The sequence below is a fragment of the Arvicanthis niloticus genome, chromosome 1 (genome assembly GCF_011762505.2).
Source record: "Arvicanthis niloticus isolate mArvNil1 chromosome 1, mArvNil1.pat.X, whole genome shotgun sequence".
In the NCBI taxonomy this organism is placed as follows: Eukaryota; Metazoa; Chordata; class Mammalia; order Rodentia; family Muridae; genus Arvicanthis; species Arvicanthis niloticus.
Genome location: NC_047658.1, coordinates 66,938,853 through 66,961,993, shown reverse-complemented (window position 1 = coordinate 66,961,993; position 23,141 = coordinate 66,938,853). Strand labels below are relative to the sequence as shown.

Below are 23,141 nucleotides of genomic sequence, written 5' to 3'. Positions count from 1 at the left end.
ACTGGTGCTTAATGTGGGCCTTTTGTCCAAAGGGCTAAGACCTTCATCTTATCCACAAGAGTATGATAAAGTAACATAGCTGCCTACATTTAGTCAATTTCTTGAAAATGGTGTATTATATTATATTTCAGTATTCCAACTACACAAAAATGTACTTAAATGTCAGATGTTAAATCACTCACCACTATCAAGATTAAACAAAGATTTGTTTACTTGCCTCAAAGTCAGTAAGGGAAGAGAAAACACTAGCCACCCCCACACCTGCAATCCCAGGCTAGCATCACACTGTGTGCTTAAGGGACATGCTTTCCTACAAAGACAGGTCTCAGAGCAAACTGCAGTGTCTTCACCAGTTCATGCCTGCTAGAAAGTAGCAGGCCAACTGAGCCACAACCTCAACTCTCTACTGACCTTTGCTAGGTTGAAAACAACACAAAGAGAAGGGAAAGGTAAGAGGAAAGGAGGAAGAAAAAGGAAAACGGGAAAAGACTTCTCACAGCAAAACACAATGGGGAGGGAGGTGCAGAGGGATGCCGGAGAAAAACTCCAGCATCATAAAGCGTGTGTAGAACCAGAAAAGCTTTAAGGAGTCACTGGACAGGTGTGGTGATACACACCTTCAATCCCAGCATTGAGGAGGCAGAGGAAGGGAGATCTCTGAGTTCAAGACTGACCTAGTCTAATGTAGCAAGTTCTAGGCCAGCCAGGGATATACAGTAAGACTCCATTAGACAGACAGAGTCAGGTAGGTAGGTAGGTAGGTAGATAGATAGATAGATAGATAGGTAGATAGGTAGATAATATGAAACAACACTTTTCACAAAGGCCAAAGGAAGATAGAATTAAGACTTTCTAATCACAAACACTTGAATTTAAATCTTGCTTTCTAAGTAACTAAATCACTATTATTAATGTGACTTTTTATTACTAAGTGCTTACTATAAATAGATCATGTATCATGCCAAGTACTTTATGTATACAGAATCTCATTTAATTTTTACAACTCAGAAAAATGCTTATTATTATCATCCCCACTTTATAGAAATGCTAAAATGTGAATTTAACCACTGCATTATACTTTTGGACCTTGGCCTCTCCTTCATAATAGGTACTTTACATAGTCATTACAAGCCTAAACAAAAAGATATACTTTATAAATTTTATTTGCATGTGTGATATGAGTGTAAGAGAGATATAAGGGCCATGGCACACATGTAGAGGTAAAAGGACGATGCTAGAGTCAGCTCTCTCTTCTAGCTTTTATGTGGGTTCTGGAGATCTCAGGACTCAGTGCTCAGGTCTCCAGACAAGTGCAGAAAGTGCCTTCACCTTCTGAGCCATCTGGCAGGGGCAGGTGATGCACACAAAGCAAAGTATATGGATACCACTGATATTACAAAGCCATACTTACCATACATCTCATCTTCCAGCCCATGAACAAAGGCTCCACATGCTCCTGACTCTATCAAGTTCACAGCCCCGGTATCTATTTCTTCCTTGGGAGCATCATCTCCCCATTTCCTGCCACTGGAAAACTCCCCTGAACTGTAAAGTTCCTTGGCACGCTCATGTGCCGTACGTTTCCTCTGTAGAAGATGACAACAATTACTACTTGCAGGAGAACACTTAGGTGTACCTAAAACAGAGCAAGTAAGCAACAAACTGCCCTTGAAGACAACTTCAGAGCAGAGAGATGCAAATCCAACTTAAAATAAGACAAAAGTTTCACAAGTTTCTAATAGCTTCCAGTAACCTAGACAGTGTTGACTGGACAGGTGGCTATGCTTGTCATTAAACACAGAAAAAGGAAAGCCTGAGGGGTAAACAAGAGCAGTGCCTCTTCAAACACTGTCTCAATAGAAAATATGCCCACTCTAAAAACAATAGTTTTTCAGTCTCATTAGAAAACACTGTCTTGCCAGTGATGGTGATGCACACCTTCAATCCCAGCGCTGTGGAGGCGGAGGCGGAGGCGGAGGCGGAGGCGGAGGCGGAGGCGGAGGCGGAGGCTGAGGCAGATGGAGCTCTCTGGGTTCAAGGCCAGTCTCATTTACAGAGTTGCAGAACAGCTAGGTAAGAAGACCCTGACTCAAAAAAAAAAAACAAAAAAAAAAACAAACAAAAAAAAAAAACAAACAAAAAAACAAAACAAAACAAAAAAAAAAAAAGGAAAACATTATCTCATTGTCTCTCTACAGCAGAGACACCTTTCTAGTAGATCACCTAGGGAGAGCATACTGATGAGTAAAAGTAAATAACCAGCACATTTGACAGGTATGATTCTCATCCTAAATAAGTAACTGCCACTCTGCTTCATACAGCAATTCTTAATCATCTTAGAAATGAGCCCATGACTCATGGATGGTCATTTCAGAAGCATCAATGGATCAGTCTATAAGGATATGGGTCATGTTCCATATCACTGACTGCACCTTGCAACGTGTCTTGGAAACCAGAATTGCTCATCTCCTCTCATTCACCACACGTCCTTCCCTCCCCTTCCCTCTAGTCTACCAAAAACATACTTAAATACCAACTCGAACCAAGGAAGGCTACATAGCACTGTGTATTAACATGCATACATTAACAACTCCAGAACCATTCTGTAGGATTTATCTTATGGAATAACTCAAAAAAGAAAAGATCTCAAAGGACACCAAAATAACATCCTTTCTATGGTTTACAGTGGTGAAAAGTCAGGAGAATCTATGAGCCTAGCACATCGAAAAGGCTACAGGAGAGCACAACAATGTATACAGTCGCTAAAGACACTAAGTATATACTTACGACCCAGTGTTTAAAACACACATTCAAAAAGCTATAGAAGATATCAAAATTGCTAAAGCTACTGGGACTATATAAGCTATTTTCTCCTATATTTATAAAAACTTCAGTAACTGTTATAAACTTGTATTTTAAAACTAAGGTACTGACAATGAGCACACACTACGTGAGGTCATGCTTCACCTTGCCAACCACATTAAAGAGCACCACAGTCAATGTCTAAGGTGCTCCCCGGAAGCGGCTGCTTACTGTGCAGACAAGGGGGTCACCAGTGCACCCACTCATCCATGAGAGCTATATCAGAAAGGAGTTCTACCATGTTACATGTCACACAAAATACCAGACTGCCGTAACTTATAAGGAACAGAAAGTAAATCCTACTTCTTTTTTAACACCACCTTTGCAGAGTATTTTATTACAGAATGAAATTCATGATGTAGCTTTTAATTTGGTTCAAGTTACTATAATTTTGAATTAAAATGTGATCTAATAACCTACATTAATGTAACAAATGTATGGACTGTTAAACTAAATCAACACAGCCCAACATATATACTGATGTTGACTATAGAAACCCAGTTTAAACAAAGAAGTCAAGTTACCCTCAGATCTGACATCAGCTTCTTGTCAAGAGTCTGCTCCAAGAAATGAGAACTGACTTGCTCCATAGAACCCTGTACAAAGAGAAAATCCAGAGCATATTAAACAGCTCCTGTGGTTCAAACATCACCTTAACACTCAAAGTTTAAACGTAAATGCATAAAGGTAACATTATTCTTTTTGTTGTTGCTGTTGAAGCAATGAACTTTACTGAGGTTACTTACAGAAATATGGGGAAGGGGTTGCTTTCTGGAGCCAAAGGTATTCAAAGACAGTTGCCATTATGTAACTTTAAACCAGCATGAGAACTAACTTATGAAAACCACACACCCAGAGCACACTGCACACATGTAGGTATAGCTACAGATTAAAGACCGTCCTATCTTGGTGGCTCAGTCTGTGAAAACCTCTGTTAAGCAACATGAGTGACTTAGTTTCTTCATGGAAGTTAAGCAGAGTGAATCCTGTCGGTTTCAGGTAGTTCTTGAAGCTATTTTGAGGTATATTATGTCCTCTCCCCCCCAAACATAATATTTTTATTAATTATTTAGGAACTTCATACAATGCACCCTGGTCACACTTGCTTCTCATTCCTCACAGGTCTACCTTCCCACCCTTGTGCCTCACCCCCGCCACCCTCAAAAAAAAAACCAAAAAAACCCAAAACTACACCAAGTCCAATTTGCACTGCCCATATACTCACTGGAGCATAGTCAAGCTCCCAGTGGTCAGCCCTTAAGGGATGACTAAGTCTTTCCCCATCCCACTTAAGAAATCCCTCCCCACATCATCAACTTCAGAATCTTTATCACAACTTTTAAGGACTCTCTTCAATACATGTCTATAAATTCTAAATCATCAGGAATATATTATTAAACTAAAAATATCAACAATATAGTAGAAGAAATACCTCTCACAGGCAGAACTTACTGTTCCATATGTACTATTCTGACAGCATTATACATATTTCAACCCACTTAACTCTCAGTAGAACACTACGAAGTTAACCCCATCATTAGTACTATTTTATGCTAGGGGGACTATAAAAATATTAAATAACACAATCAGGAGTAAAACATTAAAAAACACAAAAAAATCCAGAGCTGAAATAAAAACTGAGGCTCCAGAAACCTTTCTTTTAGCCAACCCTCATCATCATCTTTTTTCCATTCCTTCTTCTTTTTTGGGGGTGGGGGTGGGGTGGGGTGAGGTGGGGTGGGATGTCAAGATCTGATATGGCCCAGAGTAGAACTCACTATCCAGCTGAGCCTGGTCTTGAACTCGTAATATTCATGTTTCACCCTCCCAATAGGCCATTCCTTCTTATTGTATTCTTTCCATCCATTTATTTATTTATACCCTCATGTATTAAAATAAGTATTTATATAACAACAATTCAATTATATGCTTACAGTTATCAGGAGCAGGAATACAAAATAAAAAGACCAAGACAACTTCATTATGGTATGAAAGGTTACAATATACATTTATAAAAGATGCTACAGAAACTAACAGAATAAGTAGTATGAGGTACAGGGTAGAGATGCCTTTGGCTGGGGAATGGGAAATCACAGTGCACTGCACGTGGAGTAAGAGAACATGCCATGTGGAAAGGACTAAATGGCTTTATGAACAGAACATAGGTCAAGGGAACCAACAGTAAGGTGCAAAAGACAGGGATCATACTCTAAATAAAAAGTCTTGTTAGTCAGGAGTGAGGAGTCTACCTAATTAAAAAACAAGCATTTGATAATCACTATAAAGCATTTAATTTAAGACAGGGGCCACAGGGGATGGCTGGAGAGATGGCTCAGCAGTTAAGAGCACTTGCTACTCTTGCAGAGGACCAGGGTCTTGTTCCCAGCACCAACATGGTGTCACACAGACACTTGTAACTAGATTCAGGAGATCTAGTTTGTTGTTTGTGAAATTTTATTTGTTTATCGATGGATTCATTTATTTATTATTTATTCTGACACATAATCTCATTATGTAATTATGGATATATGTCAACACAATAGAGTCCTCTTCTGACCTCACATACAGGGGCACATACATACATGTAGGCAAAATACCCACATAAAATTGTTTTGGTTTTGTTGTCTTTTCTTGTATTTTAAATCTAAAATACAGCCAGGGGTTGGTGGTGCACACCTTTAATCCCAACACTCAGGAGGCAGACTCAGGCAGATCTCAACAGAGTTCCAAGGCAAGGTCTACTGAGCAAGCTCCAGGACAGACAAGGCTACACAGAGAAACCATGTCTAAAAACAAACAAAAAGTAAAAAACAAAAATAAAAAATAAACACTTAAAACATTTGGGTGTGGTGGTGTATGCCATTAGTTCCAGCACGAAGGAGGCAAAAGCAGGCAGATCTCAGTGAGTCCAAGGCCAGCCTGGTCTACATACCAAATTCCAGACTAACCAGGGCTACATAATGAGACTGTGTCTCAAAATAAATAAATAATAAATAAATGAAATCAACAAACAAACAAATTAAATAAGGAAACACAACAAAACTTCACAAAAAATAAGACCCACCATTAAACAAGATCAACAGTATACAAAATGCTTACTTCCTGTTAAAAGTTAAGTCTCCTACTAATTCCATGAAGAATGTAACTTTCTTTCTTCCTTTCTTTCTTTTCTTTTTCTTTTTGTTTGTTTTTGTTTTTAAAGATAGGGTTTCTCTGTATAGCCCTGACTGTCCTGGAACTTACTCCAAAGACCAGCCTGGTCTTGAACTCAGAGATCTGCCTGTTTCTGCCTCCCCAGTGCTGAGATTAAAGGTGTGCGCCACCCTGCCAGTTTAACTTTATTTCCTGTTTTTATTATTTTCTTTTCTTTTTTTTTTTTTTTTTTTTTTTTTTTTTTTTAGATAGGGTTTTCACTCTGCAATTAGCTAAAGATAACCTGGAACTCACTAGTGTAAGCCAGGCAGGCCTTGAACTAACTCTGCCTGGCAATCCCTCTTCATCCTCTCAAGTGCTAGGATTACAGGTGTAAATCATCACTCCTGACTAAAATATAACTTATAACTTAACAATGTCTTTTTATTTTTAAATTTTAATTTCTTTTATGTGCATAGATGTTTTCCCTCTGGAGGTCAGAAGAAGGTGTCCTCTGGAACTAGAACTGCAGACAGATGGGTGCTATGGTGGATGCTGGGACTCAAACTTGGATTCTTTGAAACAGTAGTAACTGCTGTTTACCACTGAGCCATTTCTCAAGCCCCAGAAATATCCATTTTTAATGTGAGAAACTGAAGCTGAAATTAGCGAGTTTATCTGTTTCAAATAAAGGAGAAAGTAGCTTTGAATCTCATAAAGCTCACCCTGAAGCAATGTGGAAAGACCAGACATAGTCAAAAGCAAAACCACGGAAACGCTCACACAGGCTTGTACCCTTCTTCCTTGTCTGACCTGGAACTTACTACATAAAAGTAGACTGGCCTCTAAACTGCAGTGGTTCTCCTGCCTCTGACTCCCCAATGCTGGGATTACAAGCAGGCACCAACTTTCTCTGTACCTTATCACCAACATTACTTGGATTTGAAGAACATTTTCTCTGACAAAGAAACCTTCTAATGACTTCTTTAAAAGTCTGTCTGTCTACACTTTCCAATACCCTCTTCAGTGCTCTCAGCTGAGCTCTCTAACACAGTAGCACAGAAGAGGTATTACTCGTGTCGAGCCTCAAGAAATTTTATATCTGGGGGCTAAAGAGATGGCTCAGTGATTAAGAGCACTGACTGCTCTTCCAGAGGTCCGAGTTCAATTCTCAGCAACCACATGGTGGCTCACAACCATCTGTAATGGGATCTGATGCCTTCTTCTGGTGTGTCTGAAGACAGCTACAGTCTACTCATATATATAAAATAAATATATCTTTAAAAAATTTTTATATCACTTGTAATACATTTTCAGTGCCACCTAATAATAGCTGAGCTTTCCATTTTAAATTCACAAATGTCAAGAACATAGTAATCCAACCGAAAAATGGTGACGCTTACATTAATATGGGCCCAGCAGAAAGGAAGAAGAGGAGTGGATTTAGGTAATATCATAGGGACAGAACTGATACAAGATGATGAATCAATGAATAAAAGATACATTAAAGCTGGGCGGTGGTGGAACACACCTTTAATCCCAGCACTTTTTAGTCATGTATGTATATACGCACATATTTACATATAGTTTAGTCATGTATGTATATATGCACATATTTACATATAGTTTTCCCTAATGTCTTATATAGAAACATACATATATGCATACATACATATACTTATTCATATGCACTTTTTATAGGCAATCTTTAATCCTTTTAAACTCTCACTTTTGTACTAGATTTCATAGACATTTCATAGACAAGAAAACTACAATTTATAGGCCAATGAGATGGTGCACTGGGTAAGGGCATTTGCTACCAAGCCTGAAGTCCTGCGGTTAATCCCTGGCTCCCACATGGTAGAAGACTGCATGTTCTTGAACATGAGTGGTGAGGGGTTAACCCTTTACTACTCACTTGTGTGCTTCTCCCTGACACTCCACCCACAACCTCCGAGCAGGAAAGTATGCACGGTGCGGTTACCCCCAACCTCTGTGCAGGAACAAGTGAATGATGTCGCAGTCCAGGAACTGATGCTTGCTTTGACTTAGAGCTTGGACTGATGCTTGCCTTTATTAATGACATATTCAAGTTAGTCCTATTTGTAAATAAACACAGTAATGAAGCACATAATGTAAAAAGGGGGAGGGTGTGGAGTTAAGCCACTGGAGAAATTATGGGTTTCTAAAAATGAGATATACCTGACCACATCTGTGGCTTCTCAAATTGTTTGTAATAATGTAAGCATTGTGTTCATTAAAAAATATATAACTTACCAATAGCTTTGCAGCTTGAACACGAACCACCCAGGAACCATCACTGACCATGTGGCAAATTTTTCCAAATGCATCATCAACTAGACGGATTTCTTCGTTAGAAGAAGGTATTGGAACAATACTAAATAAAAAGAAAAGAGAGAAACCACGTATGACAGAACACGTGCCTGAGCTGCAAGTTCAGCACTCCGAGGACAACTCACGAGAACTGCATGCAGGAAATCCTAGACTCTTCAGCAAACCTATCACCCAGGGAGAAGGATCCAATGACTTTAGCTACACCACAAACTTTCAATGTTTTGAATAAGAGTGTGTAACCCACCAAAGGTTCAAGGACTTATGAAGAAACCAAGGGCTTGGGGATGGACATATAGTTCTGTGGTAGGGTGAGTGCTAGCCCTCATTCAATCCCCTAGAACCTATATAAAACAGACCTGGAAGTCTGAATCTGACACAAGTAAGCTCTAGACAGAACTCTGTGTGTGTGTGTGTGTGTGTGTGTGTGTGTGTCCCCAATAATTATAAGAGGAGCTCATTTCCAGTCTGATTATCAGCCTGTACCCTCCCCTTCTACTTTACACTGCCTTCCAAAAATCCAAACAATGTTTGTTCTCTAGGTGGCTTTCTGTACAGTGGAAGGAGAGAGAAACAGCTTAGCATGAGAAGGCTGCCAGACACCCACTGACCTCTCAGGATAGAGCTGGCTCACAACCCAGATAAGCTGGACCGCAGCACTGCGCACCTGCTCGTAGTCATCAGAGAGCAGTTTACAGGCCTGCAAAGAAGGATCACATGTCTGTCAGTCTGTGTTCACACAGATGATTTTCAAATACTTTCAAAATAAAGATAAGATGGCTAGACAAGGATGTCAATCAAAATACTTCAAAGTGCTTTTAACTATTTAAGCTGCTGCCCAACAAAGAAACATTAGCACTTGTAAGCTTTTCAGGCTGTATTCTAACTATGCAACATCATATCCCATGTGGAAAGTAAATAACATCAAACCTAGCAAAGCTACTCAGTGCACTCAAAGCCCATAGTACTAAAAGGAGGTGTTTATACATTAGTCTCAGAGGTGTGGCCAATTATAACTCCCACCAAGAGATAAAACCGTTCATGGTAAGCTAACAAGATCTGATGTGAGGGAAGATGTGGACTGACAGATGTGATGGCGTACACCCTTTGACCAGGACTTGGGAGGGAGGCAGAGGCTGCTGGGTCTCTGTGTTTGAGGCCAGTCTGGTCTACAGAACTAGTTCCACAACAGCCAGGGCTACACAAAGAAACCCAGTCTCAAACAAACAAATAAACAAACAAACAAACAAACATCAAAATACCACCTTGAAAGGCATTTGATTAAAGCTGAACAGCTACAACTACATTATGCCTTTTTACAACTATTCTACAACTCATTATGCCTTTTTTTTTTTTTTAAATAAATACTAAACTGTTGTGCCATCTCCTCATATGATCCATGGTCTTGGTCCCCCTCCAGAGACATTCTAGTTCACCATGTGTGGTGCCAGAACTGACTTCAAGTATGGCCCAGCCAAAGAATAGATAAGCAAGACTGTAACTATAACTTGTCCTAATTATTATTACTTTCAGTAATAGGAATTGAACCCTGGACCTTGTGCACGCTAGGCAAGCTTTCCCACCCAGTTACATTCCCAGCCCACTTCCCTTACTTCTAATCATTTCTTTATGTAGTTAGCACTCATGCATCCTGAGTTGCACAAATCTTACTACAAATATTTTTACATACATTAGTACTACTGAATTACATATATATCTCATATCATTCTTAAAAGTATGTTTCAGATATGGCTTCGCATCTATCCCAACAAATATGGCTGCTATCAGCCAGCTAAAGTCCTCATGATTTCAAATTGTGAGAAGTGTGACACCCTCCCAGCTTCACGAAGCCCCTCCCCTTCCAGAGAGCAATCATTTCCAGGTACCTGATTATAAATCGTTTGGTGTAACTTCAGTCCTCTTTCATGGAGCTGCAACTGGATAATAAAATACAGTCTCAGCGTCTATGCAGAAGGTCAGTGTCTCTAACATCTCCACACCATCCCATGTATATCACATCATATCAGACTAAGACATTACCTTAGCCAGAGTCAGTCTAAATATAAGACATGACCAAGACATTTCTGTATAAGCAATCAAGATATTTAATAACTCTAACTCACACTATTTCAAAGTGTTTGAAAAAGATGAAATAATGGTAAGAAAGACAAAGAAGGCTGGATATACAGCTCAATGGAGCTGGAGAATACTTGCGATCATTTACAAAGCCCTGGGTTCAGTTCTGAGCACCAGAAGAAAAAAAGCTCAGTAAGTGATTAATGCAACTTCCCCCAAAAAACACTTCTTCTCTTAACTACATTTCTATAGAGACCACCTGCTATATGGCTATTGTAACATAATACCAAGTCACACTCTTTCTTGATGGAACCAGTATACCTAAAGGAGAGTTCTGATTTGGCATTATAACAAATACAGATTATATTATCCTTCTTTCAGAGAGAGAAATAAAGGCTCCTAATAGAGCCCAAAGAAAAGTACATTAAAGCTTAGATAACAACTGCCTTTCTGACATTACCATAGCCATTTTGAATAAAACTTGCATTCTGAATAAGTGATCAAATAAAGTTTAAGTTCCCAAGACCTCCCTGGGTAACTGGCATCCTGCTTGGCATAAGACAGGTTGCCCAACCACAATTGAATAACCCAACCAATGGGAACAAGATAAGTGTACCACATAGACATGTTCCTAAGGAAGTCCCCTATCCCTAAATCCTGATTGGTGGGACAACTTGGTACAGATGTTTGTGGATTTAAGGCTTAAAAGCTCTATTGCAGTCTGGCTTAAGGTTCAGTCTCAGTTCCTAAATCTGACCTGCATCACTGATCAATCAGTCCTGAGGTATGTGTTCAATAAACTATCCCTGTTTGATTGAGATTGGTGTCCATGTGGTTTGTAGGACAATTCCTGGATCCCAACACTTGTCATACAGAAACCTGTATTTTCAGTTTTGTAGGGCCACCACCAGTAAGATGTGTACTGGGGGATTTCAGAATACATCGAAAGCAGCACAACCCATAATCTTAGAGATGAACCAAGCGTGGGGCTAAAACAGAAGAATTGCTCCAAATCCAAGGTCTACAGATAGTCAGACCCTATCTCAGAAAAGAGATGGGAAAGAAAGAAAGAAAAACAAAAAAAAGTATCCCCTTTACTTTTTATCATGTTTACCATGGCTTTTATAGCTGCTGTTCTGACACGTGGATCTTGGTCACTGAAGTAATCCCCGATAATCTTTTGCACATCTCTGGCAGTTAAGCCTTCAGCATCCTTTGTGACACTTTTCTCCAAAGAGCCAAGATTGCCAAGTAATTGCAGGCACTTATTCCTTACACCATGGGAAGTATCTGTCAGGTGCTGAAAGAAAGAAAGAAAGAAAGAAAGAAAGAAAGAAAGAAAGAAAGAAAGAAAGAAAAGAAAAGAAAAGAAAAGAAAAGAAAAGAAAAGAAAAAGCCAAAGAATATGATTAAGATAGCTTAAAAAACAAACAAAAAACTGGGAAAAAAAAAAAAAAGCATTCCACCCCTTCTCATTCTCACTGGTCTGTGTAGCACTGAAGTGCCTAAGAACTCATCTGCCTTCCCAAAATATTATTTCTAATTTATTAATTAACTTATTTATTATATATGTGAGTGATGGTGCCCACAAAGAGTCCAGAAGGAAGTGTCAGATCCTTTGGGTTGGAGGTACAGTGGCTATAAGCTACCCAACATGGGTGGCAGGAATCAAATGCCCGCTCTCTGCAAGAGTAATATGCACTCTTAATTGCTGAGTCATCTCTTCAAATCCAATTTTAGAAACTTTTAGTGGCCATAGTGAAACATAAAAAAAAAACTCTTTGCGTTTAGAGCTCAGTGAACTCTCACAAACTAAATACATACCATAAACCAAGAACCAGATAAAGAAATGGCATGGTAGCATGCACCTTCAAATCCAGCACTCAGGAGGCGGAGTCTTTACAGAGACAGATCTCTGTAAATTTGAGGCCAACCTGGTCTACAGAGTTCTAGGCCAGCAGGGCTACAAAGTAAGACCCTGCGGAAGAATTTGGGATATTGTGTGCCAGAAAGTAAAGATAATACTGTCTTTCTTTAATTTTATTTATTACCATTATGTGTTTGTATATCATGTGCATGTGTGAGTTTGGTTACATGTGTGTCACAGTACATATGTGGAAGTCAAAGGACAACTTTCAGGAGTCAGTTTTTCTCCGCAATATGTGTTCTGAGGATTGAACTCAGGTCACCAGATTTGCAAGACAAGTGCTTTTACCCAGCAAGGCGCCTTTCTGGTCTAGAGATACTGTTAATATTTACATGACACCAACGGAAGCAATCAAAACAGACAGACAATGGACTATTCCACAAGGCAAATGACTCAATGGCATTTAAAGACAAAAAAAAAAAAAAAAAAAAAAAGGGCAAAAACAGTCTTAAGAGATTGAAAGAAACTTGAAACTAATCACTTGTAATATGGGGGTCTCTTAGATCCTAATCTAAAACAAAAACAAAACTAAGGGTATATTTAGTGCAATTAATGCAACTTAATACAAACACATATGTTATTAAGGAGTTCCTGCTAAAAGCTGTATCCTGAATATTCTTTAACACATCTATCATTTAGAGATATTCTCAAGTCCTTGTGAAGTACAACATGATGCCAAAGAGATTCATGTTCAAATAGTAAAGCACAACAAAAAAATGAAGAGATGAAAAAGATTACAAAATTAATTATGGAATATAGTCAAAACTGAAAAAAAAAACCAGGTATGCTGACACATGCTTGTACTCTTAGCACTCAGAGGCTGAGACAGGAGGATTACATAAATGAAGCCAGCCTAGACAACATGAGTACCAGGGTTGCCAGGGACACGTGGAGAAGAAAAGAATAGTAAGTTTTAAATCATCCATGAGACACAAGAAGAAGAAAGCGAGTGTCAGCCCACAGCTCTGACCACTGGCCATGCAGTCTGGTCAGGCTCTGGCTCTCAGAACTGCACACTTCTTGTCTGTCTTCTTTATGGGCTATCAAAACAGCTAAGTTTACAAATAAAAATACATTTAAAATAACTTTATATGCTTTAAACCATAGTATTAATATTAGCTATTGCTACCATCACTTAAATCAGTAAGGACGGTAAAAAGTTACACACAGTTTCAGGAGGTTACAGCCACACATACAACTGCCAAAACAAGTTATCCATATTTCCTTCAAGTCCAAATGTCTAGCTTTTTTTCTATGCATGAAATCACTGATCTAAATATGTAGTACTAACTTCCCTTTGTCCTCCTTCTTGCCCCCTGCCCCTGCCCCATGTCTCTGTCACACTTGCCCCCTGCCCCTGCCCCATGTCTCTGTCACACTTGCCCCCTGCCCCTGCCCCATGTCTCTGTCACACTTGCCCCCTGCCCCTGCCCCATGTCTCTGTCACACTGTCACTCTGTCTCTAATATCTCTAACATGGGAACACAGTCTCTCAGAAATCATGCAATCCTCTCCTCCCGTTCTAATTCAGCAATCCCCAAATCCCTAAAAAGAGTAACTGAGTTAGGGCTGTAGCTGTAGCTCAGTGGCAGAACACTTGCCTAGCTTTGCAAAGGCTCTTCACTTCTGTTTCAATACCACAGGTTTACATGGGCAGGAGACAAAGGAAATCTTATGAGAAAGCCCCTTTTCAAGAAGCTGAGCTCTCAGCATGGGAACCCCCACTATAAAATGGCTCACTTGGGCTGAGTGTGGGACTTACTAGTAGAGGTCTTGCCTACCACGCCTAAAGCCTTGGAATCTAATCTCAATGCAGAAAAAAAAAATCTAAAAATGTTCCATCAAGTATTTTACCTCATTTAATTCTTTGCCTGCACATTATCTAAAAAAAGAAAAATGTGAGGGCTAACAAGATGACTTAGCAGGTGAAGGATGCTTGCCTTGAAAGCCTAGGGAACTTGACTTCAATCCTTAGAACCTACATAAAGGTGGGAAGAGAGAATCAACTGCACAAAGTTGTCATCTTGACCTCTGCTTGTACACACACACACACACACACACACACAGAGAGAGAGAGAGAGAGAGAGAGAGAGAATAATACTTTTTAAAATGTTAAACCCTACTCTTCTGTCTCCACAAGGCCTCATATATAAGTGCTCAAAACATCCACAAAAATATGACACTGAATAGAAAAGTAAAACCCAGAGATGAGGCAGGCAATGACCATCAATTATTAGCTTTTAAAGTAACTCATATTTAGTATGGAAACATCATTTTCCATAACCAAACTACTTCCTGAAACAACTCCTGGAAGATATGTCACATCTGTTATATATGCTTTACTTGATTTTCAACTTCTAGCCTCTATTAAGGTAACCAGGCAACAATGACGTATAACCAACATATTACTCAGTGTTAGCACACTGAGTCATACCCTCCAGGAATCAAATATAATTTTATGATAATGTCCTTCCCCCACAGGTCACATCATAGCCATCATCATTAATAACTGCCAAGTGGGGCTGGGGCCATGGTTCAGTGAGTAGTGACTGTTAATCAAGCATGGAGACTTGATTCTAGCCACCCCCCAGCCCCTCCACCCCCCATCATGGCGGCCCAGTGCACCTGTAACCCCAGTGTAGTAGGGTAGAGACAGACAGGTCCTAGGGGCTCACAGGCCAGAGGAGAGAACTCAAAGTCAGTAAAAGACCTTGTTTCAAAAATAAAGAGCAATAAAAAAGGACACCTGACATTGACCTCTGGCTTACACGCGCGCACACACAAGCAAATGTACCCTCCCCACCGCCTACCCACCACTTATCAATTTGTTAAGAGAGAGCCAGATGTCAATTGTCTGTTGTGCACAACGTTAGGCCACAAAGTGCCACCATTTTCACATTAATAGAATAAGTCAGCAAATCACATCTCTAGTAACAGCACTAGTCTGTCGAAAAATAGAAACAGGTTTGGTGTGATGGTACTTGTCATGCCTTGGGAGGCAGAGACAAGTGGAACTCAGTAAGTTTGAGGCCAGCCTGGCCTACATAGCAAGTGTGAGGCAAGCCTGGATCAGAAAAAAATAAAAACAAACAAATAAATAAAATCAATATCATACTACTTCCTAAATAATTCTCAAAATCTACCATCTCATGCCTTCCATCTTCCCACTACTTTAATCCAAGCTACTCTTTCTCACAAGAATCAGCACAGCAGGGTCAGCAGGTCAGCTCAGTGAGAAAGGCTCTGGCAGCCAGGTTTAATACCAATCTCAAAAGCACATGATGGAAGGAGAAAGCTAACTCCTGACTTCCTATATGTGTCAGGACCCTCCTGTCCCCTATACCCAATAAACTCATAACTGTGTTTGTTTTAAAGAATTACTACAGCTACAGCTCTTAGCTTAATTTCCAAACACCAAGGATTAAAAAGAGCAGCTTTTACAGTCACCAAGAGTTCTTAAAGTTCCCTCTGAGGACTACACTGGGCAGTGCTACAGGGTATTTGATCACACTGTGAACCCCAAAGAGAAACCCATTTCTAGCTGTGGTGTGGCTCAGCTGTAGCACACACCTTTAATCCAGGAGCTTTCTGTTTATTGTAACCAGGATTAATAAAGTCAACCACAGGTCAAGAGGCTGAGTAAGCAACCAGTTGACAGGAAGTGAACATAGGAAAGAGCCATAAAGTAAAAGGAAGTCAGCAGAAGGGATAGAAAGACACAGGAGGTAGAAGGAAGGACATTGAGTGTGAAAGTTTTTTGAGCTGGCACGGAGGAGAGTCTCCTTTTCCTTTCAGGTGTCAGGGTGCTTTCTCTGCCTCTCTGAGCTAGCAGGCTTTCACCTGGTACCTGGCTTCCGAGTTGATAAAATCGAACATTTGAGATTTTGTTTAAAAACAACAGGGCAGAGAATTCACAAAGATCCTCTTACCTTGCAGGCCACATCCACTAATCGCACTTGGGTGGCTTGATTTTCTGGTAGTTTACTGCCAATTGCAAGCAAAGTGTCTAAGAGTTGAGCCAGGACTTGATGAGACTCTAGGAAAAAGGAAAGGCTGAATTACAAAATTTCAAGAGACCACTGTCAACACTAATTTATTTTGGGAAGGAATGTAGTATTTACTTATTTTTTTACTTACTCACTTATTTCTGTCTAGTCTTTTATCCCCTCAACTAAAAGCTAAATTTCCAAAGAAATTGGGTCTTGGAAATTTGCAACTTTCACTGGATTGGGCATAGTCCTATGCACAAAGCAGGTCTTTCAAAAACATTTGGAATTAGTGGCTAGTGAATTAGAAGTCGACTAAAGCAGGGAAACATTGCCTGTGTCAACAAACAAACAAATGGTACAATGAGCTAAGTGTGGCTCACACCTTTAATCCCAGGACTTGGGAGGCAGGGGCAGGTGGATCTCTGAGTTCCACCAAGAAACCCTTTCTTGAAAAACAAAAGAAAATAAAACAATGGTACATGAAGATGAAAAAAAACAACCTTCCAAGCAAAGTCCAAGCATGTAGACACACCACTCCCCAATTCCTCACAGCCTCAAACCTGCCCTTTGTAACTCATCTCTTCAAGTTTTCAATCTTTTCTGCGTTTGTTTTGAGACAGGTCTCATGTAGCCCTGAACTCTCAGTGTAGCCAAAACTGATACAGGACTCTGAACGTGCTGCCTCCATCTCCTGCTGGCACTACAGTTGTGTGCTGCCACACCCAGCTACTCCTAGTCTTTTCTAGTACTTTCCCAACCTCCTGCACTTCTAACTCATCTCTCTCAGGCTAACTTGACTACCCAGAAACTGTCCGATCATCCTTCAGGGTGCACCTAATAATCCTTGGAGCTACCCCGATCCCCAAGAGGATTAATTGTCCATCTCCTCTCGGCTCCACACGAGGCGTGAAACTTTACTTACTTTCCCATCACACTAAACTAAAAACAGAAAGATGCTTCAAGACAAAGACCATACTTTATTCACCTCCATTATTTCAAAATCTAAAATAACTTATACATGCTCAGTAAATACCTAATAAATGGCAAAGAGCCAAATCTAAAAACAAATAAACAAAAGGCCTACGTCAATCTTCTCATCCAGATCATCTTTATATAAAAGCTCTTCTGGAACTTCTGATTGAATGCATGCTTTTGATGTATTTTCCCATCACAGTGATCAGATGGATGTTTGACAAGTGAATACTAAACAAATCTGTGATCAGCAGAAATCACTAGCTACCATGACCACAGGAACTGTCTCATAAGAAAACATGATCAAACAACACACACACACATACATACATACACACATGTTCTTCTTTCAAAATATAGTCCTTATAATATTGGTGGGACACAACAGGATTTTAGGTAATTCAAGTGATCTTGGCCTTAGTTAGAAGTTTAGTTCTACGGTAAAACACTTGCCCACCATGTGTAAGGCTCTCAGATCAAACTGCAGAAGGGACTCATACGAAACAAGCCACAAATATGAAAAGGTAGTCACAGGAAACAGAAGAGGCAAAGACACCCCCAATGCCATATTGATTTATTTCTTTATAAAGATAACTTTATATAACATACACAAAAAGCTAACTAAAACTTACAAAGCTTATCTCTGATAAATCAAAAATCAAATTTAAATCTTGAATCCCGGGCTAGGGCTGGCTCAGTGATTAAAAGAGCTTGCCCCTAATTCAGAGGACTGAAATTTGTTTCCCACACCCATGACAAGCAGCTTACAACTGCCTGGAACTCCAGCTTCCATGGATCCAACACCCTTTTCTGGCCTTAAAGGAAACCTACACACAAGGCTGTCATACATGCATGCATACATGCATGCACGTGCATATACACATACACACACGCGCACAAATAAAACTTTAAATCCTGAATCCCAGTTTCTCTCCTGAGTTTCTGAGCAATAATGCATCTGCAGACTGGATATTTCTACATAGACAGTAAATGATTCCCCAATATCAAACCAAATTCCCCAGAGGTACCATATTCTTTCTAAAACTTGACCTGATTATTGTATGTCCTCAATCATAAAACTTCACATTCCTACACTGCCTATAAAATACCTTTCAATTCCTCAGCACTCAAGACTTATCATTTACCCTCAAGGCATCTCACTACTCCCTGGTGCTATGTCAAAAACAAAACCCATTCAAGTTCCTTAAATACCTCCTGGTTAAAGCTCTCTGTCTTTTATTGACATGTTCCCTCTCTTTCACATTACTCTACTCTACCTCTTATCTGCCGGACAACAGTCAACTTTGCCACACACCATGTAGCTTGGACAAATTACTAAACCTCACTGAGCTTTTCTTTACTTATATATAAAATAGGGACATTAGAAGCTGGAGAGACGGTGCGGCAGTTAAGAGTGCTTGCTGATCTTGGAGATCCTGAGTTCAGTTCCCAGGAACCACATCAGGCAGCTCACAACTATCTGTATCTTCAGCTCTGGGGGACCTGACTTTATCTTCTTCTGGCCTCTGCAGGTAAACACACACACACCCCTACACACACACACACATATATGTGATATATATATATATATATATATATATATATATATATATATATATATATAAATTACACACACACATACCCCTACATACACATATGCATAGACAAAAAAAAAAAACTTTTTGTTATTTGTTCATTTTTCAAGACACCATTTCTCTGTGTAGTCCTGGCTGCCCTAGAACTCACTCTGTAGACGAGGTTGGCTTTGCATTCACAGAGAAAGGCCTGCCTCTGCCTCCCAAGTGTTAGGATGAAAAGTGTGTACCACCATTGCCCAGCTATAAAGTAACATCTTAAAAATACACTTGGAGATGCACACCTTTAATCTAAACACTTCAAGACAGAGGCAGGCAGACCTCTGTTGAGTTGTGAGGCCCACCTGGTCTATATAGTGAGTTCAAGGCCAACCAGACCTACACATGTCTCAAAAATACCAAAAAGCCAAACCAAAACAAAAAAATACTTGGAATTATTTTTTAAAGAGAAATTAATATCTATCTGTGTGAAATAAGGTGTAATAAATATACAGCACTTTGTAAGGTCACAATGGTAGCTATTAAAATAAAGCTATAGGCAGAGACAGAGCCTTAAAGTCTGACTTTTAACTCTCTATGTAGGCAAAGATGACCCTAAACTTTTTAGTCTCCTATCTCTATCTCCAAGTGCTAGAATTACATTGTGAACCACCATGTGCACTATATGTGATAATGGGAGGGGTTGGGGGGATTCGAACCTAGGACTTCATTCTAAGTAAGCACTCTTCCAACTGAGCTATGACCTGCCCAGTCTGTGCAGTGATGGAGACTAAACCCACAGCTTCATGAATGCTAGGTCAGATAAGCATTCTACCAACTGAGCTACATCCTTAGACCATAAAACTATATTTTATCCTTAAAATATATACATGTACATATCTCTATTAAACCATCTTCAAATTCCTGTTTAAGAAGACACGAGGCTTATGTACATAATCCCAGGAGACTCAGACAGACTCAGTTTCAAGTTTTAGGTCATCCTGGAACATAGTAAGTTGCAGAACAGCCTGGGCTAGAGTAAGACCTTATCTCGTTTAAAAAAAAAAAAAACCTCTTTTTAATACAAGTCAACAGCAACCTTCGCTGTGAATTTTGTACGTAAGAACTGAAGATTTGTGCTGTGACTGTCCAGCTTTCAGCTGCAACTTACTTTCATTCTGCAGTATGCTAATGGCATCATCCATTATGCAGTCTGGAGAGAATCCTGCAGTCTTTGATAATAATCCCAACAGTGATGCGATTTTCAGTCTCACAGATGGATCATTTTCCTAGAGAAAACAAAAGACAACTGTCATTTCACGCTCTACTCTTAGCTAGCAAACATACAGGACCCAGGAAACTGATATCCCAAAGGGTATTCAAAGATCCAACTATTCCAGAGCTTCATTTCTGAAAAATTAACTTCATACACCTCAAGAGACAGCCTTGCTCCTCAATACTGCAAATGGAAATTTTTATGTTTTCTTGTAGTTAACTTCTAAAACTGAAAAATGTGTATTTAACACTAAAGGTATCTTATCTCCATGACTCAATGTTGGATGCCATAGCCTTTCCCCCACCAACATGGCTGACCCTGGATACCCAGCATCACTGCTGGAAGCACTGCTGAAATGGATGGAGAGTGGAAGCTAGGGTGGCCATTGTTACCACTAGAAAGAACCCTTCACCGGTGGACCACCAGGTCCTGAGTCAAAGGGCAATATAAGCACGTGCAGCTGACTGAGGCAGATCATGTGCCTGGGCTCTAGCTTCGAGGGACAAAGGGAGATGTGACATCTGGCCATTTTAGCGTAGACTCAGAAGTTAACCTCTAAGACTGCTGTAATAAGAAATGTCTCCCCAAGACAAAAACCAAGTTGTTCTTTATCATACTATATAGGCAAGTACATGGCACAATACCCAACATTGAAAAGATGTTTGATGAATATATATGAAACTGGATGGGGTGAGAAGGGGTCTTGTCAGTGTCAACATTAAGTACCTTTCTATACCAATGACAAAACTATTTAAATTTGGGTTGGAAAAAATAAACTACCATCCAAATGTGATACCCCCCCAACATACACATACCTCACCTATATATTTTTGGTTGTGGTTTTATTTTTTATTTTCCATTTACTATTTATGAGTATATCTGTGTATACACGTGTGCATGTATACATGTGCCACACAAACTTTCAGGAGATTCTTCTGCTTCTGCCTCCTCTCTCTCCATAGGAATGCTAGAATTACCAATATGCCATAATATCCAGTCTCTCTCTGTCTCTCTCTCTGTCTCTCTCTCTGTGTGTCTCTCTCTCTGTCTCTCTCTCTGTCTCTCTCTCTCTCTCTCTTTCTCTCTCTCGGTTTTTCAAGACAGGGTTTCTCTGTGTAGCTGTCCTGGACTGGCCTCAAACTCCCAAACTCAGTGATCTGCCTGCCTCTGCCTCCTAAATGCTGGGATTAAAAGCGTACACCACCACTGCCTGGCTAGCATCCTGCTTCTTTATTAGGGTTCTGGGAATTCAATTCAGGGAGTCAGCTTTACACAGTAAGCACCTTTACCTGATTGAGCCAACCTCACTGGCCAGTTCTTTGGTTTCCTGAGACAAGGTCTGCTTCTATAGTCCAAGATGGCCTGAAGCTCGCTGTGCAGCTCAGGCTGGCTACAATTTCTCAATTCCCCTGCCTCAACTTTCCCAGCTCTGGGATAATAGGCATGCACTACCACCAGCTCATTTAGTTTCTAAGGAAGCACCGCATACAACCAGGCCTAAAGCAAGGGAACGGAAAACAGATATGGTCAGAAGACCTAAAATCCTGCATGCTATGCCATTCAGCATATGCATTACTTTGGAAACATAATTTTTCTGTAGAATTAATCTTAATATATAAGTACAGAGAAAGAGAAAGTGGTCAAAACCAGCCAGAGTTAGTATAAAGACAAACTCATTATAAAAATGAATACAAGTAGGAGCTAGTGAGTAGCTAGGCAGTTCACAGTACTTGTTGCTCTTGCAGAAGACCTGCTTGATTACCAACACTTAGATTGAGGCTCACAACCATTTGTAACCCCAGCTCTAAAGGATACAATGCCATCCTGGGCTACACAACAAGGCATTTTATAAAAAGAAAAACGTCACTTTTATTTAAAAACAAACTAAGAGGGCTATCACAGTAGGCATGAAGGCCTTAAATTAAACCAGGAACAGCAGGATGATGAGCAAACTACTCTTCAGAGTTGATGAAGCAAAGAGACGTGGCTGACACTGAGTCTTACTCTGCATTCTCACTTCACTCTACACAGAGCTCAAGGTACCTTAAGCAGGTCATTTACATGCCTGTCTCCTCCCACTGCCCTGCAAGCTCCTGAGGGCAGCACATACCTCATTTTAATCTTGGTATCCACAGTCCCTAGCATATGAATCATACCTTTCTGCTTCTGCAACATTAACCCACTCTGCAGACATAGCACAGCTCTGACAACCCCACCAGGGCCTACAGCCTTCTCACCTTGTAATAATGTTCCAAGAGGATCCTGACAACCCCCTCCACACTTTCTGCCTCTACAGGCTTTCTGGCAAACTGGAGTAGGTACTGCAAAGCATCTGCTGGGGAGGTGGCTTTACACAGATCTATGTGGAGAGCAGCAGATTTACTTGGTTTTGTTAATCGGAGCTTCTTAGTCGCAATTTCCTCCTGCTGTTGCTGCAAGACAGTAAAGATGGTAAGATGTGAAGACAGAGTCTGTAAATTTAACTTGCGTCCATTGGATGGAAGTAATTTTTCCCTTCTAACACATACGCTTAGCTACTAGAACTTAAGAACTACAGTCCCTGAGGCCAGTGAGATGGCTCAGTTGGTAAAGGGGCTTGCTGCCAAGCATGGCTATGACCTGAGCTCCATCACCAGAGCCCACATGGTTGAAAAAAACCCCAACTCTTAAACACACACACACACACTTGCACAAAATAAATAAATGTTTAAAAAGTGTTTAAATTTGTATATAAGGGAACCTATCACTATAGGTTCCTTAAGTCCTGACACAATGAACAGACACAGAAAAAAAAAAAAAAACCCTGTAACTAAGATAAATGTCATACTCAATAATTTTCTTTACTCTCTAATATAGTATTTTAGTGTAGGTAACAATCATTTCCCTCAAAATTTGTCTATCAGGATAATTATAGTCAGAAACATTATATAACCTGGAAAAAAAAAAAGTGGCTTTGAAGTCAAAAGAATTGTACACTGCTA

At 40.0% G+C, this 23,141-nt stretch overlaps 1 protein-coding gene across 1 annotated transcript in view; it reads right to left on the bottom strand.

Moving 5' to 3' along the window:
* The window catches only part of Ints4 (integrator complex subunit 4), a 60,835-nt gene that overhangs the window by 34,018 nt on the left and 3,676 nt on the right, over positions 1-23,141 (bottom strand). Inside the window, exons 2-10 of the mRNA XM_034516540.2 lie at positions 22,398-22,592; positions 20,056-20,173; positions 16,279-16,385; positions 11,537-11,722; positions 10,233-10,283; positions 8,958-9,046; positions 8,272-8,392; positions 3,387-3,458; positions 1,412-1,586 (exon numbers count right to left, since the gene is read on the bottom strand). Of these exons, the coding sequence (XP_034372431.1) occupies positions 1,412-1,586; positions 3,387-3,458; positions 8,272-8,392; positions 8,958-9,046; positions 10,233-10,283; positions 11,537-11,722; positions 16,279-16,385; positions 20,056-20,173; positions 22,398-22,592 (1,114 nt within the window). The remainder of the gene's footprint in view (positions 1-1,411; positions 1,587-3,386; positions 3,459-8,271; positions 8,393-8,957; positions 9,047-10,232; positions 10,284-11,536; positions 11,723-16,278; positions 16,386-20,055; positions 20,174-22,397; positions 22,593-23,141) is intronic.